General features: G+C 33.2%; 2 protein-coding genes across 2 annotated transcripts in view; one reads left to right on the top strand and one right to left on the bottom strand.

Annotated features, from left to right (window-relative positions):
* The window catches only part of LOC132735384 (serine/threonine-protein kinase ATR-like), a 54,514-nt gene extending 47,722 nt beyond the window's left edge, over nucleotides 1-6,792 (bottom strand). Inside the window, exons 1-10 of the mRNA XM_060722324.1 lie at nucleotides 6,747-6,792; nucleotides 5,156-5,225; nucleotides 4,567-4,667; nucleotides 3,713-3,892; nucleotides 3,351-3,521; nucleotides 2,850-2,962; nucleotides 2,068-2,156; nucleotides 1,550-1,667; nucleotides 856-995; nucleotides 246-555 (exon numbers count right to left, since the gene is read on the bottom strand). Coding sequence (XP_060578307.1) covers nucleotides 246-555; nucleotides 856-995; nucleotides 1,550-1,667; nucleotides 2,068-2,156; nucleotides 2,850-2,962; nucleotides 3,351-3,521; nucleotides 3,713-3,892; nucleotides 4,567-4,667; nucleotides 5,156-5,205 — 1,272 coding nt within the window. The 5' untranslated portion in view covers nucleotides 5,206-5,225; nucleotides 6,747-6,792. The remainder of the gene's footprint in view (nucleotides 1-245; nucleotides 556-855; nucleotides 996-1,549; nucleotides 1,668-2,067; nucleotides 2,157-2,849; nucleotides 2,963-3,350; nucleotides 3,522-3,712; nucleotides 3,893-4,566; nucleotides 4,668-5,155; nucleotides 5,226-6,746) is intronic.
* A 5,449-nt stretch (nucleotides 6,793-12,241) lies between these two features.
* On the top strand, nucleotides 12,242-16,255 carry LOC132735373 (uncharacterized). Its single transcript, XM_060722314.1, has 3 exons — nucleotides 12,242-13,037; nucleotides 13,079-13,949; nucleotides 16,207-16,255. The coding sequence occupies exons 1-3, from the start codon at nucleotides 12,242-12,244 to the stop codon at nucleotides 16,253-16,255; spliced, it is 1,716 nt and encodes a 571-aa protein (XP_060578297.1).
* Nucleotides 16,256-19,296: the final 3,041 nt, after the last annotated feature.

Below are 19,296 nucleotides of genomic sequence, written 5' to 3'. Positions count from 1 at the left end.
ACCCGGTGCTGCTTGATAATCACAAAAGATATTTTTACTTTTAAGCTGGTTGTCGCCCTTTTCCTTTTTGTAACTCCTTTTTTTAAAGTCACTTGTAAACATCAACAGCTCGAAATTTTGTCATTAAATTAAGACCTATAAACGAGTTAGAGAGGCAACTAACATAGTCAGTAATCTTAAACACTTGGCCATGGAAGCCCATAGCTTTTTAATTCTTTCGTTAGTTTTAGTGTAGTTATATGTACCTGTAAATCATTCAAGAAGCCTATTTCACTGATAAACGCTGCAACGAGCTGATTTCTCTGAGATTTACACACCAAACTTAGGAGGTACTGTGCTGAAAGCTGGTCTTGTATCTCACATAGTAATGAACTGATTGCCCTCTTGAGCTCTCCTGTCTGGAGGTGGGATAAACCATTACTTTCAAATATGGCCGCCATTTTACACAAGAATGTGTGTAGTGTGCCCTGGTATGATGACAGGATGTTTAAGTTACCCCTGGTAACCAAACTGACAAACACAGACGCAGCAGCTCTTTCTAGGTTTTGTATTTCCCTAAATATCAAGAAAAAAAATACATATTAACTGATGAAACAAGGATGAAATCAATGAGATAATTTCAGGAAATGTAAATATATCATTCAATTGGTTGTGTATGCTTGACAACATAGTCATGCTATTTACAAAATCACTTTAATGTGCTATTTACAAAATCACTTTAATGCAGTTCATATGTCATTTTGGATTTTTAAATTGCAATTTTTTCACATATTTTGTTCTTAAAATGTATTTTTTAGTGTAACAGAAGAGTTTATCAAGTACTACGGTAATATTATTACAACATAAACTACTAACTCAGCAGTGGCATCTTCAACTAGTGGTAAACCAGTAGAAAGTAGTTCCAGCATGGCAGTTAAACAACCAATGAAGTATTCCTCCACTTCTAAAGGCACCTTTGTGTAATTAATCAACTCACCAAGTAACTTTAATGATTCCTTAAAAATTAAAGTAACTTCAATCATATGTAAAAGCTAGAGAAATGCTAAAATTGACATAATTTTTATATTAAATATGTCAGCAAGAGTACAATTCATATTTGAATATACAAGATAAGCTTAAGTTTAAGATTCAACATCATGCTAGGAAGCTATCCAAATAATGTGCAAGAGGTTAGTAGTTCTATTAAAGCAGTCAGAACAAAAGGGTTTTTGTCATAAAAACATATGTCTCCAGAAGGGTTTTTGTCACAAAAACAAGTCTCCCAAAAATATGTATGGTCACTCATGTAAAGTTTCATTAAAATCCCACCAGTAGCTTGACCTGCAGAACATGCTGACGATATGCACATCTAGTAATGGTTCTGATCAATCCTGTAAAGTTGGTTGAAATCACCCCCCCCACCTTTAGTTTGACCTGTGAAAGCCGGACAAGCTTAATGCAGAGGGATGGACAGACAGTAGAGGCAGAAACAATATTTTTGGGAGACATAATTGCTTTTATTCAATAGCAAAAACAGATACCGAAACCTAGTAAATAACAAATAGCTTACAGTTTTCAAGGTCAAATCCCCCTCCTCCACATGGTAGCATAAACTTGCCCACAATGCATTCACTTGAGATTCTAGACAAAATTTGTTCAGATCTGATGCTATTTTGTTCAAAATCTTCCTGAAAGAAATAAAATTACTTATGGTACTAAAATTAAACATACCATGCATCAAATCCTGAAATACTTTATTCCTGACACAACTGATAGTAAAGTTCAACTTCTAAAGGACCAAGTTAAGAAAATTCAACTTCCAAATTTTGAGCCAAAATAAAATAATGAGGTAACTGAAACCTGACCAACCTTGCCTTTGACACAACCCATATATTCATAAAGAATTCTGGACAAACTACCCTGTAACTCTAAACTTTCTTTTCATATAGAAACTAGGAACTAGCAATTTTGTCCTGCCCTTAACCCTAAATTCCACGGTTTTGTCTGGACTACAAAAAAAATAATGGTGGTACAAAAAGGCTTTTTTCAGGCACAAGACCAATACTATAAGTGACTCATAAAACTTACGTGATGTTAAGTTGTAATGACTCACAGCAGTATATATCAACAACAGCAAAATCAGCGACGGAAAGAGTCACCTCACAAGATCCTTCTCTCTGAAACAAATCAAATTTCTCAATAAATAGTCTCCTGATTTTGTGAAATGTTTGACTTTTAAACAGAAACAGACCAATACTAATGAACTAGTTACAGGGATTTCAGAATAAAAGTAATAATAACTGATTTGTCAACATTATAGAGGATAATTAAAGAATATCACAACAGAAACAATATTATGAGGAAAATTTCCGTGGTCCCCATCCTACTTTCTGTGTTATCTGCCCCTGAATTTGAGCTTTTAATCTTTTCTGCCAAGTGTTTCCAAATGTCAAATTTGTGCAACAGTTCTGCTCTGAATTCAGAACAGTCCATTCTTGAAGTAAGGGTTTTCAGGTTCAGTTTCAAAATGCTAAAACATTTACTCTGCTCAGACTGAACAGACATGCCTTGTTATTGTGGCATAGGAAGTTTATTATTGCCTTAAACATCTGATTGGTTAAAACATTTAAGCCGCGTCATAACAAAACCAACGTAATGTGTTTGCGACCAGCATGGATCCAGAACAGCCTGAGCAGCCGTGCAGTCTGATTCATACTGTTCGCATACAAACCTTATTACTGGTAGAGAAACTGATAGCAAACAGCATGGATCCTGATCAGACTGTGCGGATGCGCAGGATGGCCTGGATCCGTGCTGGTCGCAAACGCATAACGTTGGTTTTGTCGTCATGCGGCTCATTTAAACATTACCTTGACTGGTTCCTGCAGACTTTGTAGAACTTTTGAGATGTTCACAGGAAATCTTATAAGTTTGTCACTGTCTATTTTACCATCAAACATGTCTTCGGAAATACGTACCAAGTCTAAGAAAATAGAATATATCATATATCCTTATATCATGTACCCTGTCAGTTTTTGTGTCTTACTTTTGTTGTTGATGTTTTTAGCACATAATTAGCAATATTTAACTCCTATCCTCCTGCCTCCACTATTAAAGTTTGCAGTGGACAGAATTGTCACTTTTACTATTTTACATGTCATTTCTGTCCTAATTTTGTTTTCTTAATGCTCAATAAAAGTAAAGAAACGCTGATTTTTAATTGTTATTTGTGATAACATGGGGGCATGGCAATTTTTACGCTAGAATGCATACATTACAGAAATTTGCATTGGAAACTCATTGAAGTCTTAAAAATACCTTTTTCTTTTCATATACCTACCTGAAATACTTATTTTCTAATGTCTTCCTACCTGTTATGCAGAGGACAAGTTCCTTCAAGAAGCGACCATACAGGAAGGCATCTCTACTACAGACCGCCTGCAACATCTCATGTATTGTATCTATTGTACGTTCATGGAGGGCAGCACATTTCTCATGTCCAAGTAGAACCAAAATTCGCGAGAAAAACCACATGAGAAATTCTGAAATACCAATCAAAATACTGTTATTAGCAACATGATTATCATCAAAAACTGTCATTGACAGATACAATTCTGATATATCACAAATATTTCCTATTCATTCTCATAAATATGACCAAAAGAAAACACAGACTTTAGTCAGATAAATAAGTGTTATTCTTTTCTTTTTATTATTTTCAATGTCATGGTACCTTGAGTGAGGTCATCTTCTTGCATACTATCCACTGGCCTATTAAGAGGTGGAGTGCTAGGTGATTGACTTGGTGGGGGCGGCAGGAACACCTCTGATTGGCTCCGTAGGAAAATTCCACTAAACTGTAGGGGTGCCAGGTACTCACTGCTTGTTCCATCTTTCTTTAATGCTGCTGAGACTAAAAAAACAGAACAAAGATCATTGGAAAAATTATCAAAATATTTACTGACTAATTAGCATACAATGCAGATCATGATCATGAAGCAAAGCTTGGTCAAGTTGGACATGTTATTTCAAAAGTTAAGCTCTTGACCTTTAAACTGAAAACTAAATCTTTAAATGAAATAAAAGAACTTGGGATTTTGTTTTTTAAAATATTCATAAACAAGTCAACAAATACTTATATTGAGAAACTCATAAATTATAATAAAAAAACTGATGATTTCAAAATCACGCGAATTTGTTTGAGGCAAAATTGTCAACTTTTAACTGCTATATACAAAACCAATATGTTTAATACATGGGGAATAAGTTATTTATATTACATCAGATATATCATTTATGTACATCAAAATTTATCTTATTTCATATGAAAGCAAAAACAAAGTCTCATTTTATTTCAACATTTACTTGTTAATTGAAAATTCAATAGTCTTATAAAATTTTAATCTAAACTATGTCAGGGCAAATGAAAAATCATATTTAGTTAAATAAAAGCTTAAAAATAATGTTAAAAATACAATCATATACAAGTTCATTAATTTGTTTTATTTCTTCCCTTCACTTCATTAGTGAGTCTGATGAAATGAAATTATGAAAAAAATATTTTTTCGAAAGTATTTGTGTTATCACCTTTATCCATATCTGTAAGAAAGTTTTCCACAAGACGTCCCAGGAATGTACGGCAAGAATATACACTCTGTCCAGCTCCTGAAGCTCCATGTTTCTTAAAGCTGTAAATCACAAAATGAGCCGCGTCATGACAAAACCAACATAATGGGTTTGCAAACAGCATGGATCCAGACCAGCCTGCACGTCCACGCAGTCTGTTTCTCTACTTGTAATAGGGTTTGTAAGCGAACAGTCTACTTACCTAGACAGTGCAGTGTAATAACTTCAAAACTCTACTCCTCATCCCCCCCTCTCATATTCCCAAACATGTTCACGATAATTATGACTAATGTATACAAACAATAAAACACTCAGAATTGGGATGTCCTTGTTCTGAATTTGAAGCTTTAATCGAGACGTACAGTCAACAGAAATGAAATTAAAAGTGATTTTTTTGCAAACAATGTTACACTTAAATTCAAAATGACTGTAATTTTCTTGTTATTATTATTTGAGTGTTTTCTTTCAAACTGATCTAAATCCATGACACAACTTCCTAACTAACCACACCCTCCCAACATTGTGAGAAAAATATTCAAAGTATACCTACTTGTTAAGGAACTCAACACTTTCTGCTAACATTCTGCCATTAGTTACCATCAACTGCTATCAAAGTATGACTGTAAAACATGAAATAAACAAGAATTTTGTAACAGTATTGCCAATTTCCCTGAAGCATATTATAATCTGGACATTCAGAGCAAAGTCTTGTTAAATGCTAGATTTGCATATATGCAACAATAAATTAACCATGAAAAATATAATGGAATAAGTTTAGTGTACGTGTCAGTAGAAATACATTTGAGCAGTTTTTATCATATTAGAAGTACATACAGGGAGATAATTATAAAATTATTTAAGATTGAGTAAAAGTTCTTATAAATCTGACTTTTTCTAAAACTAAAACTAGACTTTTTAAACTAATCAACATCAGTATATCTTCTTTCCTTTCGTGTTGTGGCACAACAGCTTGTAACTGAAGCTGTTGCATGAAGTTATTTGTACTTATTTCGTACATATTTTACATGTTGCTTTGTTTATGGAAACCCAACGCATTCCCACACCTTATACTGAAGTTTTGTTGCATTACTTTTTTAGATATATTTTTACTATACTGACATTTTAATCCATTATGATTTGCTTTGAGAAAAATCAACATTATGCATCCACTGATTGGATGAACGTGTTAAATTAACCAATGGTATTTTGCGTAATAAAGCGGTTCACTAGATAGAGAGGGACTAATACTGCATTCTTTCCATGTTTATTTTTGGATGTGAATCAAATCAAAATTCTTAGATTTGGTATTGGAATCAAATAAGGTTTTCGATTCATTGGAATGTATCATTGCAACTCTACCCTTTGATAGTTATGGAGAAACCAGCTTACACCTAAAAACTTAACCACAGGGTCACCGGCACCGACAAATGAGTGACTGCATCAGCTGCAGTATCCTGCAAATAGTCTCGCTAAAAGTCAAAATATGTACATGTAAATGTATATTTTGATCAAAGAGATATATTAAAGAAAATATTGTGGTACTAGGTTCTGTACTGTGGTATGTATTGTAAGACGCTGCATTGCAATACAGTAGTATCACCCTTGCAACCCTCATATACAATATCTTAAGTAAATTTGTAAGAAAACCACAAGCCGGGGACAAAATTTACTTCAAAGTTAAAAAAAAATATAACAGTAAATAAATTCTATTTCAAAGTAAAGTATACTTTCAACGAGTCAAAATATACTGACATTACAAACATAGATTCTGGGTCGAAATTTAGGGGAGATATTGCCCATACACAAATGAAATTTAGCAAAATACCTCTAAGTAAAGTATATCTACAATTAGTCTGACTATCTCTCAAACTCAGAATATTAAGAAAACAACAAATACTACTTTATTCATTTCAAAGGAAAGCAACTGAATAGCAATGATTGAATATATGCTTGAAAATGTAAAATGAACATAATTTTAAAAATTGTAACTTCAAACGTCGCGAAATTATATTACAGAGACGAAGTGAAAATATTCATATGTTATTAATTTCAGTCGTATATTATCGGATTGAAAAGCAATGGCTGTTATGAAAGAATGCTTGTTGAATGAAAATTAATTTATTAGAACAAATATAGTTTACTCTAAAATTATTTCAACACTTTCCCGCCAAATGATAACCATCGTTGTTTTTACCTCCAACTTGAAGATTAAAATGAACACCTCTAAATTGAACACCGCTAAGTATCGAACTTTTTTAGAATATTCATGTATGTAAATCGCTTGTGTTATATACAATGCAATACACATATTCTAAAAGACCAACATGTTAACAAACTTATATTCGGGAGGAAACAGAATGTGAGCTTTAATTATAATAGAAAAATAATGTAAGTAAATATGCCAAGGTCTACAGTGAAATACACCACACTGATCCCAACAAAGCCTGGATTTCCTTCAAGGACAAACTAAACCATCTTTGTTCTACTCACATACCAACTAAAGTCACTAAAACACGTCGAGATCTACCATGGTTAAAGAAGTCCATCATTCGCAAAATAAGGAATCTTGATAGAACTTATTGAAACATTAAAAGGTCAAAGTCCCCATCAAATGATTTGGTCACAATTAAACCTCAAATTACTTAAAAGTGAAATCCAAAGAGAAACTAGGAAAGCATACTGACAATACATAGACTCCGAAACATCAACCATCTATGTCAGAAGTATCTATATCGGAAGATGGTTTGAAGAAACTTTTACAACGCCTAAACACAAATAAAGCTTCTGGTCCTGACCAAATATCCCCTAGTTTACTAATAAAAGAACTCCATCAAGAGGTTACTCCCATACTGACCCACATCTTCCAGATCTCTCTTGAAACAGGTTTAGTTTAATAATATTTTATTGCATATATAAATATACATCAATTCATTTACATTAACAAAATTACACAATATACAAAAGGGTTGGGCCAAAAGTTTTTACAACATTATCGTGGGCCCTTCCCTGTAAATGATTAACATCAGTTTCATAAAGTAAAGAAAGTTATACATTAAAGTAAATATGCATTAAGTTACAATACATTTTCATTTTAAGATGAAAAGATAGAAGAGGGAAGAACAGAAAACAAGAAAAGAAATGTTGCTGTATCAGTTGTGTGTCGACACTACCACCAACCAATCCCCATCATTAATTGTTAAGCACATACCCATTTGTTTGTAATGAGCAAAAATAACCTTAAGTACTTGTTATAGTTAATTACAATAAAAAACAATGTAGTAACGTTTTATGTAAACCTCTTTGTTTCTTTGATATAATTTTGAACATGCTGAAATAAGATTTTGTTTTGAAAGTCGGTTAAATTTTCAATGCCAAAGAGTAGCTTTTTAGTACTAAGCGGGTGGAATTCTCTGGTGTTTGTAAATAGTTTTCTTCTTTGTATTATATACTTTCGACATTGGAATGGGAAATGTTCGGCATCTTCAATTAGAGTACCACAATCGCATGCTGCACTAGAAGTAAGATGATTTGTAAAAAGGTCAGAATTCAGATTGCTACATTTATTTCTAATGCGAGCATGGTAGACAACAGATACACGATCGCCTTCGATATAAAATGGTGGCACAATAGGGGCTTTATATAATGTTTTAAGCTTATTTTTGAATATTGATAATGTTTCTGATTCTCTAATATGGGCTGTAATTCGTTCCATAGTTGTATAGAGGACGGAATGACAGACTTAGCATAAATTTCTGTTCTTCTTGCTATTGAAGCATAATTAGCATTATTTCGTAGCGAGTATAAATGTGAGGAAACATGTTCGACTGTTGGTGGGAATAACTGTGATAAATATAACGGCAAAAGGTTATGTTTTTCTTTATAAATTAAAATAAGTTTTTGCATTTTTCTCCGGGGCCTGTCGTCTAATGAAAGCCATCCTATTCCATTTATAAGATTTTGAATTGAAACAGATCTACTTAGACTTGTTACAATCCTTGCTGCTTCATATTGTAGTTTTTCTAAAGTTTCTTTTTCATATTGTGTACAGTTATCCCATACAATTGATGCATATTCAAGCCTTGGACGAAGATAGGAAACATATATATGATTAAGAGTATTTCTTTTAACTTTGAATTTTATCAATTTCATTGAACCTAGTATTTTTGATGCAGATGATACTATATTTGCGATGTGCTCATGCCAGTTACCGTCTTGGCTAAATGTAACACCTAGATGTTTATGGTGGTCTACAAAATTAAGTTGAACATTATTAAAGTATAAATTAGGTCGATTTCGATTGACATATGTAAAGAGCATCGCTTCTGTTTTTGCTGGATTAAAGTTAACCAACCATTGTTTTGACCGAGTGAGAATGTTATCAAGGTCGTGATTAATAGTTTCTTCGATTGTGTTTACATTGTTTGATGTTACTGCAAGAGAACTGTCGTCTGCAAAGAGTCTTGTTACACTTAAAAGGGAATCTGCTATATCGTTTACGTAAATCAAAAATAAAAGAGGCCCAAGGACCGAGCCTTGGGGGACTCCACCGTATAAATACCTAGGTAAAGAAAACGAAGTATTAACAAAAACTTTTTGACCTCTGTTCTTTAGATAATTTTCCAACCAGTTTATCAAGTTTCCTTCAATTCCATATTGTCTTATCGTAAAAATTAAACCTTTATGCCAAACTCTATCAAAAGCTTTTGAAATATCACAAAAAATTATACATATTGATTCCCTTGTATCAAAGGATTTACAAATTTGGTTATAAATGTCTATTAATTGATAAATAGTGGAGTGGCCTGGAAGGAAGCCTGATTGGTTTTGAAAAATAAGTGAATATTCATTAAAATAGTTATATATATGTTTCAAAATTATTCTTTCCATTACTTTTCCGACACAACTTATTAGTGATATTGGTCGGTAATTAGATGCTTCATCTTTATTTCCTTTCTTATATAAAGGCATAACATGAGCAAGTTTCCAATTAGATGGGTACATATTGTCATTTAAAGATCAATTAAAGAGTAAACAAAGAGGTTTGCATATTGATTTAGATGTTTCTTTCAACATTTTATGACTAATTTCGTCGGGACCCGAAGCTTTATTTATGATAAGATTATCTAATATATCGGTAACTTCTTGTTCTATTATTAAAAAATTATTAAGTTTTGAATGTGTTTTGAATGAAAAATCCGGAAGTTCAGTGTTTGAATCGTCAATATTTGAAATTGAAACAACAAAGAGATCGTTTAGTGTATTTGCTTTTTTTGTGTCAGAATATGATATATCTGTGTTATTACATTTAATAAGAGGTGGAATGTTTCCCGAATCAGAAGAGTTTTCTTTGACGAGCATTTTTACCGTTTTCCAATATTTGCGCGAATCATTGCTATTAAGATCGTTAAGTGAAAATTCTTAATTGTTGTAGAAAACGTTTTTGGCATGTTTTTTCATATTATTTACCTTATTTCTTGTTGTTTTTTTTGTATTTATTCCAGTCATGTACGTTATTTGAATTCAATGCTTTATGAAATTGTCTATCCCTAAGTCGCAAAGTTTTTCGAATTTCGGAATTAAACCAAGGTTTATCTTTAGGCCTTACTAACGCTATATACGAAGGAATGCATCGCTTAGCAATATCTAAAAAAGTGTTTGTAAAATGTTCGCATGCAATATCAATATTCTCACTGATAATGAACGACCAATCGAAATCACGAATAAGAGTATTAAATGTAGTAAAATCAGCGTTATTGTAGTTCCATACTTCTTTTAAATGGTTTATTTGAATCAAATTCAATTTTGAAAAAAATGTAGGTGCCGAAATGATCACTTATCTCGTTTGGTGTTTCGAAAATTCCCGAATCTAAAACATGAATGTTATTTGTTGTTGCTATAGGATCAATTAATGTTCTGGTAGTTGGTGTAACACGAGTTGGTACCTGAATAAACGTTGGTCATATTGTTCAGTAATAACACGTCGCGAAGTTTATGATTCGAATAATTCAGCTGGTCTTCATTTATATCTCCTACCATGACTATGTGGTTTTGCATCTCTAGAGCCTGTTCGAGACACCTATTTAATTTATCCCAAAAATCGACCGTACTATGAGGGGGCTTATATAAAGTGCATAATAGATATGAATGTTTTTTGTCTTTAATTTCTATCCAAAGCGATTCTGGAAGGATGTTTTCCAAAACAGCTACACGTTTTGGTCTTAAAAAAGCGGAAATATAAGTTAATAACCCCAAGCATGACACGAAATATCCTTACGAAACATATGATCGAACCCCGGTAAAATTAAGTTGTTATCTTGAACATTTGCATCCAACTTTGTTTCAGTAAAACACAAAATATCATAATCGAGAAAGTTGTCATTTACAAAGTCTAGTTTACTTCTAATGCCACGAATATTTTAATGATATATAGTTAAACAATTTTCCTTACTAATCTCGGGGCCTGGATTTGACTCAATGTCGCCTGCTCTAAATAGTAGATAAAAACAGTAAAAATGTAATAAAACTGTAATAAAAGGGAGACAATTGTTGTACATACGTCGTACATCATGAGTTATCTGCTCATAATCACACAACCCTGCAATTGCCCGCCATAACAGTAAGCATACAGGCGTCATCATTCATGTGAGACTGCTTTACTCAGACTTGTCAATGATCTTCTAGACGGTATGGAGAAGCAAGAGGTCACAGCTCTAATTGCAATAGATCTTAGTGCAGCTTTCGACACCGTTGACCACAACATTCTACTCGAAGTGTTACACAGTCAGTACGGTGTCAATGGTACTGTGTTAGCTTGGGTGGACTCGTACCTGCGACCTCGTAGTTGTCGCGTCAGTGTTAATTCTACTGAATCGACTCCACGATTGCTGGAATGCAATGTACCTCGGGGGAGCTGTCTTGGTCCGTGGCTCTATCTCACATATGCGGGAACCCTATTTGATGTGATACCACCATCCATATCTGTGTACGGCTTTGCTGATGACCACATTGCTAGTCAACGCTTTCGACCAACTTCACTTGCAACAATAACACTTTTTAAATTGTTTATGATGGGTGAAAGTTACAGATATTTGAAAAATATACATATTTCGGAAATGATTGAAATCAATAACCAGCCAACCATAAATCAAAAGTACAGGTATTGTCGTGACCAGCTATTGAAATTAGGATTAACGGTTTCGAGTAATTGGCAACTTCATAAATTAGACCATTGTGTACACGGTGTTATACATAAGCTGAACATCTCTCAACCCAAAACACACAAAAGGAGCAAACGTGGTGGTAAAGCTAAAATCCTGACTAAGCCTTCTTGTGCAAACCTACACAATTTGAAATATCCCTTAATACAAAACACGCGTGTTCAAATTGGTGAAAAAGTGTCATGTTTTACACTTAACTGTAGATCTGTTGTTAACAAGGATAATTTTGTTGGCCAGTATTTGAGGGAACAAAGAATTGACTTTGCTTTGTTGACTGAAACATGGTATTCTGACGAAAAACAACATCAGTATGAAACGTCTGATCTCAATCAACACGGTTACAAAATCAGTGTTGCAAACCGCAAGAACAAAATTGGTGGCGGTGTTGCTTTTGTAAAACCGAAATTAAAATGAGAAAGATGGAACATGGGAACAAACAAAGTTTTGAATTTGGCATATGGAAACTCATTTTCAAAAGTATAACAGTACACGTAGTTGGTTTATACAGACCCCCATCCCTAGCCACATGTGAGCAATTTGTAACTGACTTTTCAAATTTCATAGAAGATATCTTACCTACATACTCTAACTTGTTGATTATGGGAGACTTCAACCTTCACCTTGACAATGGTAGTTGTGCATCTACAAACTTTCAAAATTGCCTTCATGCTATGGGTTTAGAGCAACATGTCAACTTTAGTACACACACTGCTGGAAACTGTTTAGACTTGGTTATCACTGAATCGGTTAATGGTGTATGTGTACTTAAATGTGAACAAGGACCTTATCTCTCCGATCACTGTGCTGTCCATGTAGTCATTAATGTGAAGAAAGAAAACATTACCAGTAAAACTGTACAATTTAGAAACTGGAAAAGCATATCCCATTCTGAATTCTCTGATGATTTAACGAAGATTTCAGTTGATAGTGAAGATGTCAATACTTTTGTAAACTTGTTTGAATCAGAAATCCAATCTGTTATCGACAAACATGCTCCAACAAAGGAACAAACTAGGGTATGCAGAACTCAAAAACCTTGGTTAAATGAGTCAATATTGGAATCTAAGCGTATTGTCCGGAAAAAAGAGAGAATTTGGAGAAAGTACAAAGAGCCAGAAAAGTTCAAGAAATTTAAAGAAGCACGGAATAGATACTGTAAAGAATTTGATTCTGAGAAAAAACTAGTAATAAGTGAAAAAATTCTAAATGCAAAAGGTGATTCAAAAAACTCTATGGTTTAATTTCGGAATTAACAGGTACTAAAGCTGAAAATCCTATGCCACAGTCTACAAATGACGGTGAGCTAGCTGAGAAGTTTGCAGACTTTTTTATTGAAAAAATAGCTAAAATTCGTAAATCACTTCAGGATTTTCCAAGCTTCATTCCAAATGTCAAACAAATTCAACCTTTAGAAAATTTCGAGGATCTTACAGAAACACAGGTGAAGAGCCTTATTTGTGAACTAAATACCAAATCGTGTGAGCTGGACTTAATACCCACACATATATTAAAGTCACATCTAGATGAGCTTCTGCCAACCATTACCAAACTTGTCAATCTATCTCTGTCTAAAGGCGTATTTCCAACACACTGGAAACAGGCGATCGTTAGACCCCTTCTTAAGAAGTCTGGTTTAGAATTACAATTGTCAAACTACAGGCCTGTCAGTAACTTATCGTTTCTTTCAAAATTGATAGAAAAGGCTGCGCTCTTCAGACTAAATAACCATGTCGATACCCATAATTTGTTACCTAAAAATCAATCAGCATACAGGCGTCATCATTCATGTGAGACTGCTTTACTCAGACTTGTCAATGATCTTCTAGACGGTATGGAGAAGCAAGAGGTCACAGCTCTAATTGCAATAGATCTTAGTGCAGCTTTCGACACCGTTGACCACAACATTCTACTCGAAGTGTTACACAGTCAGTACGGTGTCAATGGTACTGTGTTAGCTTGGGTGGACTCGTACCTGCGACCTCGTAGTTGTCGCGTCAGTGTTAATTCTACTGAATCGACTCCACGATTGCTGGAATGCAATGAACCTCGGGGGAGCTGTCTTGGTCCGTGGCTCTATCTCACATATGCGGGAACCCTATTTGATGTGATACCACCATCCATATCTGTGTACGGCTTTGCTGATGACCACATTGCTAGTCAACGCTTTCGACCAACTTCAGTGACCAATGAACTTAACGCTATAAAGCAACTTGAAGACAGTGCTGTAATCATCAATGACTGGATGAATGCCAATAAACTCAAAATGAACACCACTAAGACAGAACTCATTATGTTTGGTAGTAAAGCCCAACTTGGTAAATGTTCAATTAAAGAAATTGATATCGCCGGTGATAAAATTCAAAATGTCAGTGTCATAAGATACTTAGGTGCCTACTTAGACGAGGGCCTAAGATTCTCAACACATGTTAAGACCAAGTGTAGAACTGCTATGTTAAATTATTTGAGAATAAAGAGCATTCGCAAATAACTGACTCATGACGCCACAAAAATCCTAGTATTGTCGCTTGTAATCTCACATTTGGATTATTGCAACGCTATATTGTTTGGCATTTCAGAAAGTGAGTTACAGAAATTACAGCGTATCCAGAATATGTGCGCTAAACTTGTTTTGCAACGCGGAAAATATGATAGTTCCAAAGACTCTTTGTTGGAACTGCATTGGTTACCAATTAAAGCTAGGATCAATTTTAAAATACTATGTACAATGTATAACTGTTTTATGGGCAATGCTCCGGTTTATCTAACAGAACTGTTACACAAGCCTGTCATAAAAAGACCAAATCTCAGATCTGTTGATAATATGGATTATTGTTTTGCTGTCCCCTTTAACAAAAGGAAAACATTTAACGACAGAAGTTTTAGTACCGTTGGTCCAACTCTCTGGAATAAATTGCCTTTGTATATAAGACAGTCTTCGACTTTGGACATGTTCAAGAAAAATGTCAAAACCTACTATTTTAGAGATTTTTACGCATTGTTTTAAGATTGTAATTGGGCTGTAAACTGATAGAGATGTGGAAATGTGTTTGAAATTTTACTGAAATAACCATTAATTTTTATTTTCTTTTAAATTATTTTTTATTGTTATTTTTTAACTATTTTTTTTTCTTTTTTTTAAGTTTGTAATACTTTATATTTTACACGGCTGATATCTTTAACATATTTTTTGTAGTTCATTTGCCATGCATATGTGTTGTTTTTTTTATCTATATGTACATACTTTTATTATCCTTTTGTACAACGCCATTGAATATGTATATAGAAATAGGCGTTTAATTAAATAGAACAGTTTTAATTTCAGTTTCAGTTTCTCCTGCGCATCGGTCGAATGTTCCACTATCCCTCACTGTCTGAAGTAACGCGAGTGTATTCAGTGCGTAATTAAAGCCGTGCTCAATTTAAAACCACTCTTTCATTCAGAATGAAAATAGATTAAATATCAGAATAGCCAGTTTATCTGGCTAGAAATCATTTAGTTAAATCTAAACACCGTGTGAGTATTGTTGATTGACAACCTTTTCTGTATTAGGGACGGTAAATTTTACAAATTTTATAATAATGTATATAGGTGTTCCCTGACTGTTTATGTAATGAAAGTAATTTACCAAAATTATACGTAAACATTTTCGTTAAATGCATTGCAACTTAATATTGCTTATAATTTAAACCACTCTTTGCAAAAGACGAGTTACAAAAACAAGGCGGTCATACGATGCGCGTGCATCCGCAAAATGCTCATACTGCGCAGTATTTTGAACAAAAACGAGTTATGTAAAAAAAACATCAGAATAGATTTGAAGATGTCCTTGCTTTTATAGTTTTGATTTTCCAATTGCATTGACACATATCTTCCCCTTCTCGTCAGTATTTCGCGTTGAATGCGATTTGGATTCTGGATAATGCGTTCATCCGGCGTTGAAATGTTATAGAAATTGAGAAATTGTGGATTAATCTGAAAGTTTCGGAGAACTGGAAGTTAGTTTCTTGTAGGATTTATTTCATAAATATATTTTAATCTTCTGTCTTTTTACTTTGTACGAAGAATGTCTTAAAACAAACTTTTTACAGGAAATGGACATTATGGTACTGCGTACACTCTAAAAAAACATGCATACTGGGCACACAGTTATGTGTTATTGCTCTATGTACACTATGTACAGCTGCATGTACGAAAAACTGCCCCGTACTTCATAACAGTGATGTGATATTTTTGGCGCTTCGTACAACAGATTCCAATTCTTAATTTGAGAAAAAGTCTGCTTATGCCGGTGGGGACGATATGTTGCACCTTTCATTATATTCCATAAACGGAACCCTAGTATGAATTTTAAGCTGTTATTTTTGCTTCTACGTGTATTTATAGCAAGAAATCTCCAGTTGTCGAATTTCCTGATACTGATTACGGAGTCTGAATTTTCTGTTTGTTTGTGTTATTGTTGTTAAAGGAGAAAATATTTTAGTAAAAGCAACCAATCTCTTGAATTAATTGAAAACCAGTTAATAAGAAATTCAATATTGAATAACAATAGCAGATCGTTATCAGACATTTCGATAAAAAATAATTGTAAGAACTGATGTTTCTTCAAAGAATAATTATTGTTTTTAGCATTAAGTATATGATCCAATGGTCTCTGACAAATGAATCACATGTAAAACTAAATAAGAGTCATTACAAATTTTATGCATTTCCTGTTACCACATGGAAAATGTATATGTCTTTTCACCTCCAGGGATTTTTAATAACATATAAACCAAATGTAATACATCCATACCGTTTGAAAAAAAAAACTTTGTAATCAATCATTTATGCAATAACTTGTGTAAAGCAAGCGCTTATACATGTAGTTAATTTTAAAAGTTGTACTGTATATATACTCCAAAGTTAGTAACAAAAGCATCTTTTTTGTCTTATAGCCTATCGGAAATAACTTATTTGTCATAAATAAAGAAAATGAAATGTTTCAAAATTTCAAAAGGTCCGCATTTGTTTCGACATTTCTAATTTCGAAAATATTCGAAAGAATAAGTTAATCAAAAATGAATTTGTTTTATTTCTACCTGTTATGTCTACCATATTGATAGAGAGTGAGCTTGTGGATGAATGAATTTAAATAAGGAGCAAAAAATTAACTCTAATGTTTCCTGTAAATAAATCAAAAGAGGTCATCCCTCGAGAGCAATGAGCACAAAACTTAAATTTAATTCAATTCAATATTTTATTTGGCAAAACATATACATGTTCAAACATTGCCAATATAACATATTTACAGCAGCGGTACACATAAAAGCATGAAGTCATATAAATTAGTTTGAACAAAGTCTGTTGACAATAACAAAACAATCACACACTATCTTACTATTGCTGATTAATATCTTACATGAACTAAGTTTATATAACATAATAATTAATTCACGCCTGAAATTTTCGTGCCAAAGATTAGCTTTGTACGTTAACCTATTTTACAAGTCCATTATCAAAAACATACTTTGTCTACAGCACAATTTAAATGAGATTTAAATTTAAACAAATATGGCCAGTGGTAATAATATTTAAGCTGTATAAAAAGGACAAAGTAAAAGGAAATGAAATTCATTTTCCATACTATTCATATTACATGTAGTGCATATGTTTTACTTTTGTTAATGTTTCTATATCCCCCTTATACAATGGCTAATTGAATTAAGAGCAGAACAAAGCAATTCTATAGCTATCGTAGTTTACACAATATAAATATGTTCTTTTAATTCAAAACTAGAATTAAATTAAATTAAATAAGTATTAAGTTTAGATGATTCTTTGAGCTCTGAAAACCTTCGGAGAGAAGTGCAGACTCGGTCTTATTAATGAGTGTTCTTGCGCCGTTGCGCAGGGGCATGGACAGAAAATAACTTGCACAAGCGCTGCCGTAAATGCTTAATAAACCGAGTTTGTAACATTATAAATTTTGCCGTTTTGCCAAACATTTAAGTTATAAATACATGTACTGTAAAGAAGAAGAAAAGTTATCTATGTATGTGTGTGTCTTTACCAGTAACAAACATAACTACATACATACGTATATTTATTTTATTTAGGAAATGTTTGAGGAAATGATAAATTTAGTCCTTATTTGCAATATTAAGTTTATGCTTAAGGGCCTTCGAAATAAAATTGTTAATATTTTCATTGTATCTTTATGCCTCTAATTACAATATTTATCAATTCCCGTTTTAATCACTGAATGACCATTTGACAATACACATGTCATAAACATCAATCGGGATTTGTTCAAACTTAAAGGATAAAGTTAAATTTCCTCAAACCTTCCTTAGACTAAACGTTAAAAGTTGTTATGTACTTTGTATATATATCAACACATCTGATATAAAATTTAAAAAATATAAACAAAATTGTCAGTTAACATTTTGTCAAAAATCTTCCTTAGTTAAGACAGAATACATTGACATGATAAAATGTAGCAATGTAGCACACATACATGTATACATGGTTTTCTATCTTTCCTCGTTATTTACCCCAAGGCCATGGATATGATCATTTAGAATTATAATATTTAGAAAAAATATATATATAAATTATACTTTTATAAGTAACAACTGACAATAACGATACTTCTGATAATCTTTAGTCATTATCTGTTTGTCAAACAAGAGTAAATACATTTCCGACAAACATGTCTTCTCCAGACTTCAATTTAAACTTAGCTAAAAGAATAAAAAGAGCTGGCCGGACCGGGTGATGCTCCCCGAATAGGTTTTTGACACAAAGAAGTAGTTTATACTCTGAATGCTCAACTAGTTTTGTTTGCAGTAATGTTTATGTCACTTTATATTATTTGCATGAATTAAAGCAGTACTTTTACTACCTGGCCAAAATTTACATTAAAATATATACTTGTTGGAGCTCCTGAGGTAGTACCACTTTCTCGTCTTGTTGCACTACTTGGACTTCTTGCACTACCAGGACATGTTGCGCTTATTGGATGTGCTGTACTTTCTTAACCTGCCGCACATAATGGACGTTCGGCACCACTTTGGCTGGCTGCACAGCATGAACTTGTAGCTTCTCCAAGACGACTTGCAACACCACATTGATTTGTTGCTCTTCTTTGGTTCGCTGAACTTCCTGAAGATATTACACAATTGATTCTTTTAAGATGCGCATCACTGGCTCGCTGGACTAGCCAAGACATGTAGAAAGGTTGCGTTAATTGGACTTGATGCACCACTTTGACATACTAAATTTAAATCATCTGTACTTATATTTTTCTTGTGTTACATAACAATGTCATCCAACTTTTATGTTCTAAAACATTTTCTTATCATTAAAGCGTTTAGCAGCATTTAGGAGCATCAACTGATTTGAAAAAAGTGAACGACATAATAAATGAATGTTTTTTTATAGGAATCGTTTGTACTTTATCAATTTTTTAAAACTATGTGATATAGGTCGAGT

This window comes from Ruditapes philippinarum, unplaced genomic scaffold (genome assembly GCF_026571515.1).
Source record: "Ruditapes philippinarum isolate M1 unplaced genomic scaffold, ASM2657151v2 ctg559_1_1_1_1, whole genome shotgun sequence".
Classification (NCBI taxonomy): Eukaryota; Metazoa; Mollusca; class Bivalvia; order Venerida; family Veneridae; genus Ruditapes; species Ruditapes philippinarum.
Note: the sequence above shows the minus strand (reverse complement) of the source record. Positions and strands in the feature narration are given on the sequence as shown.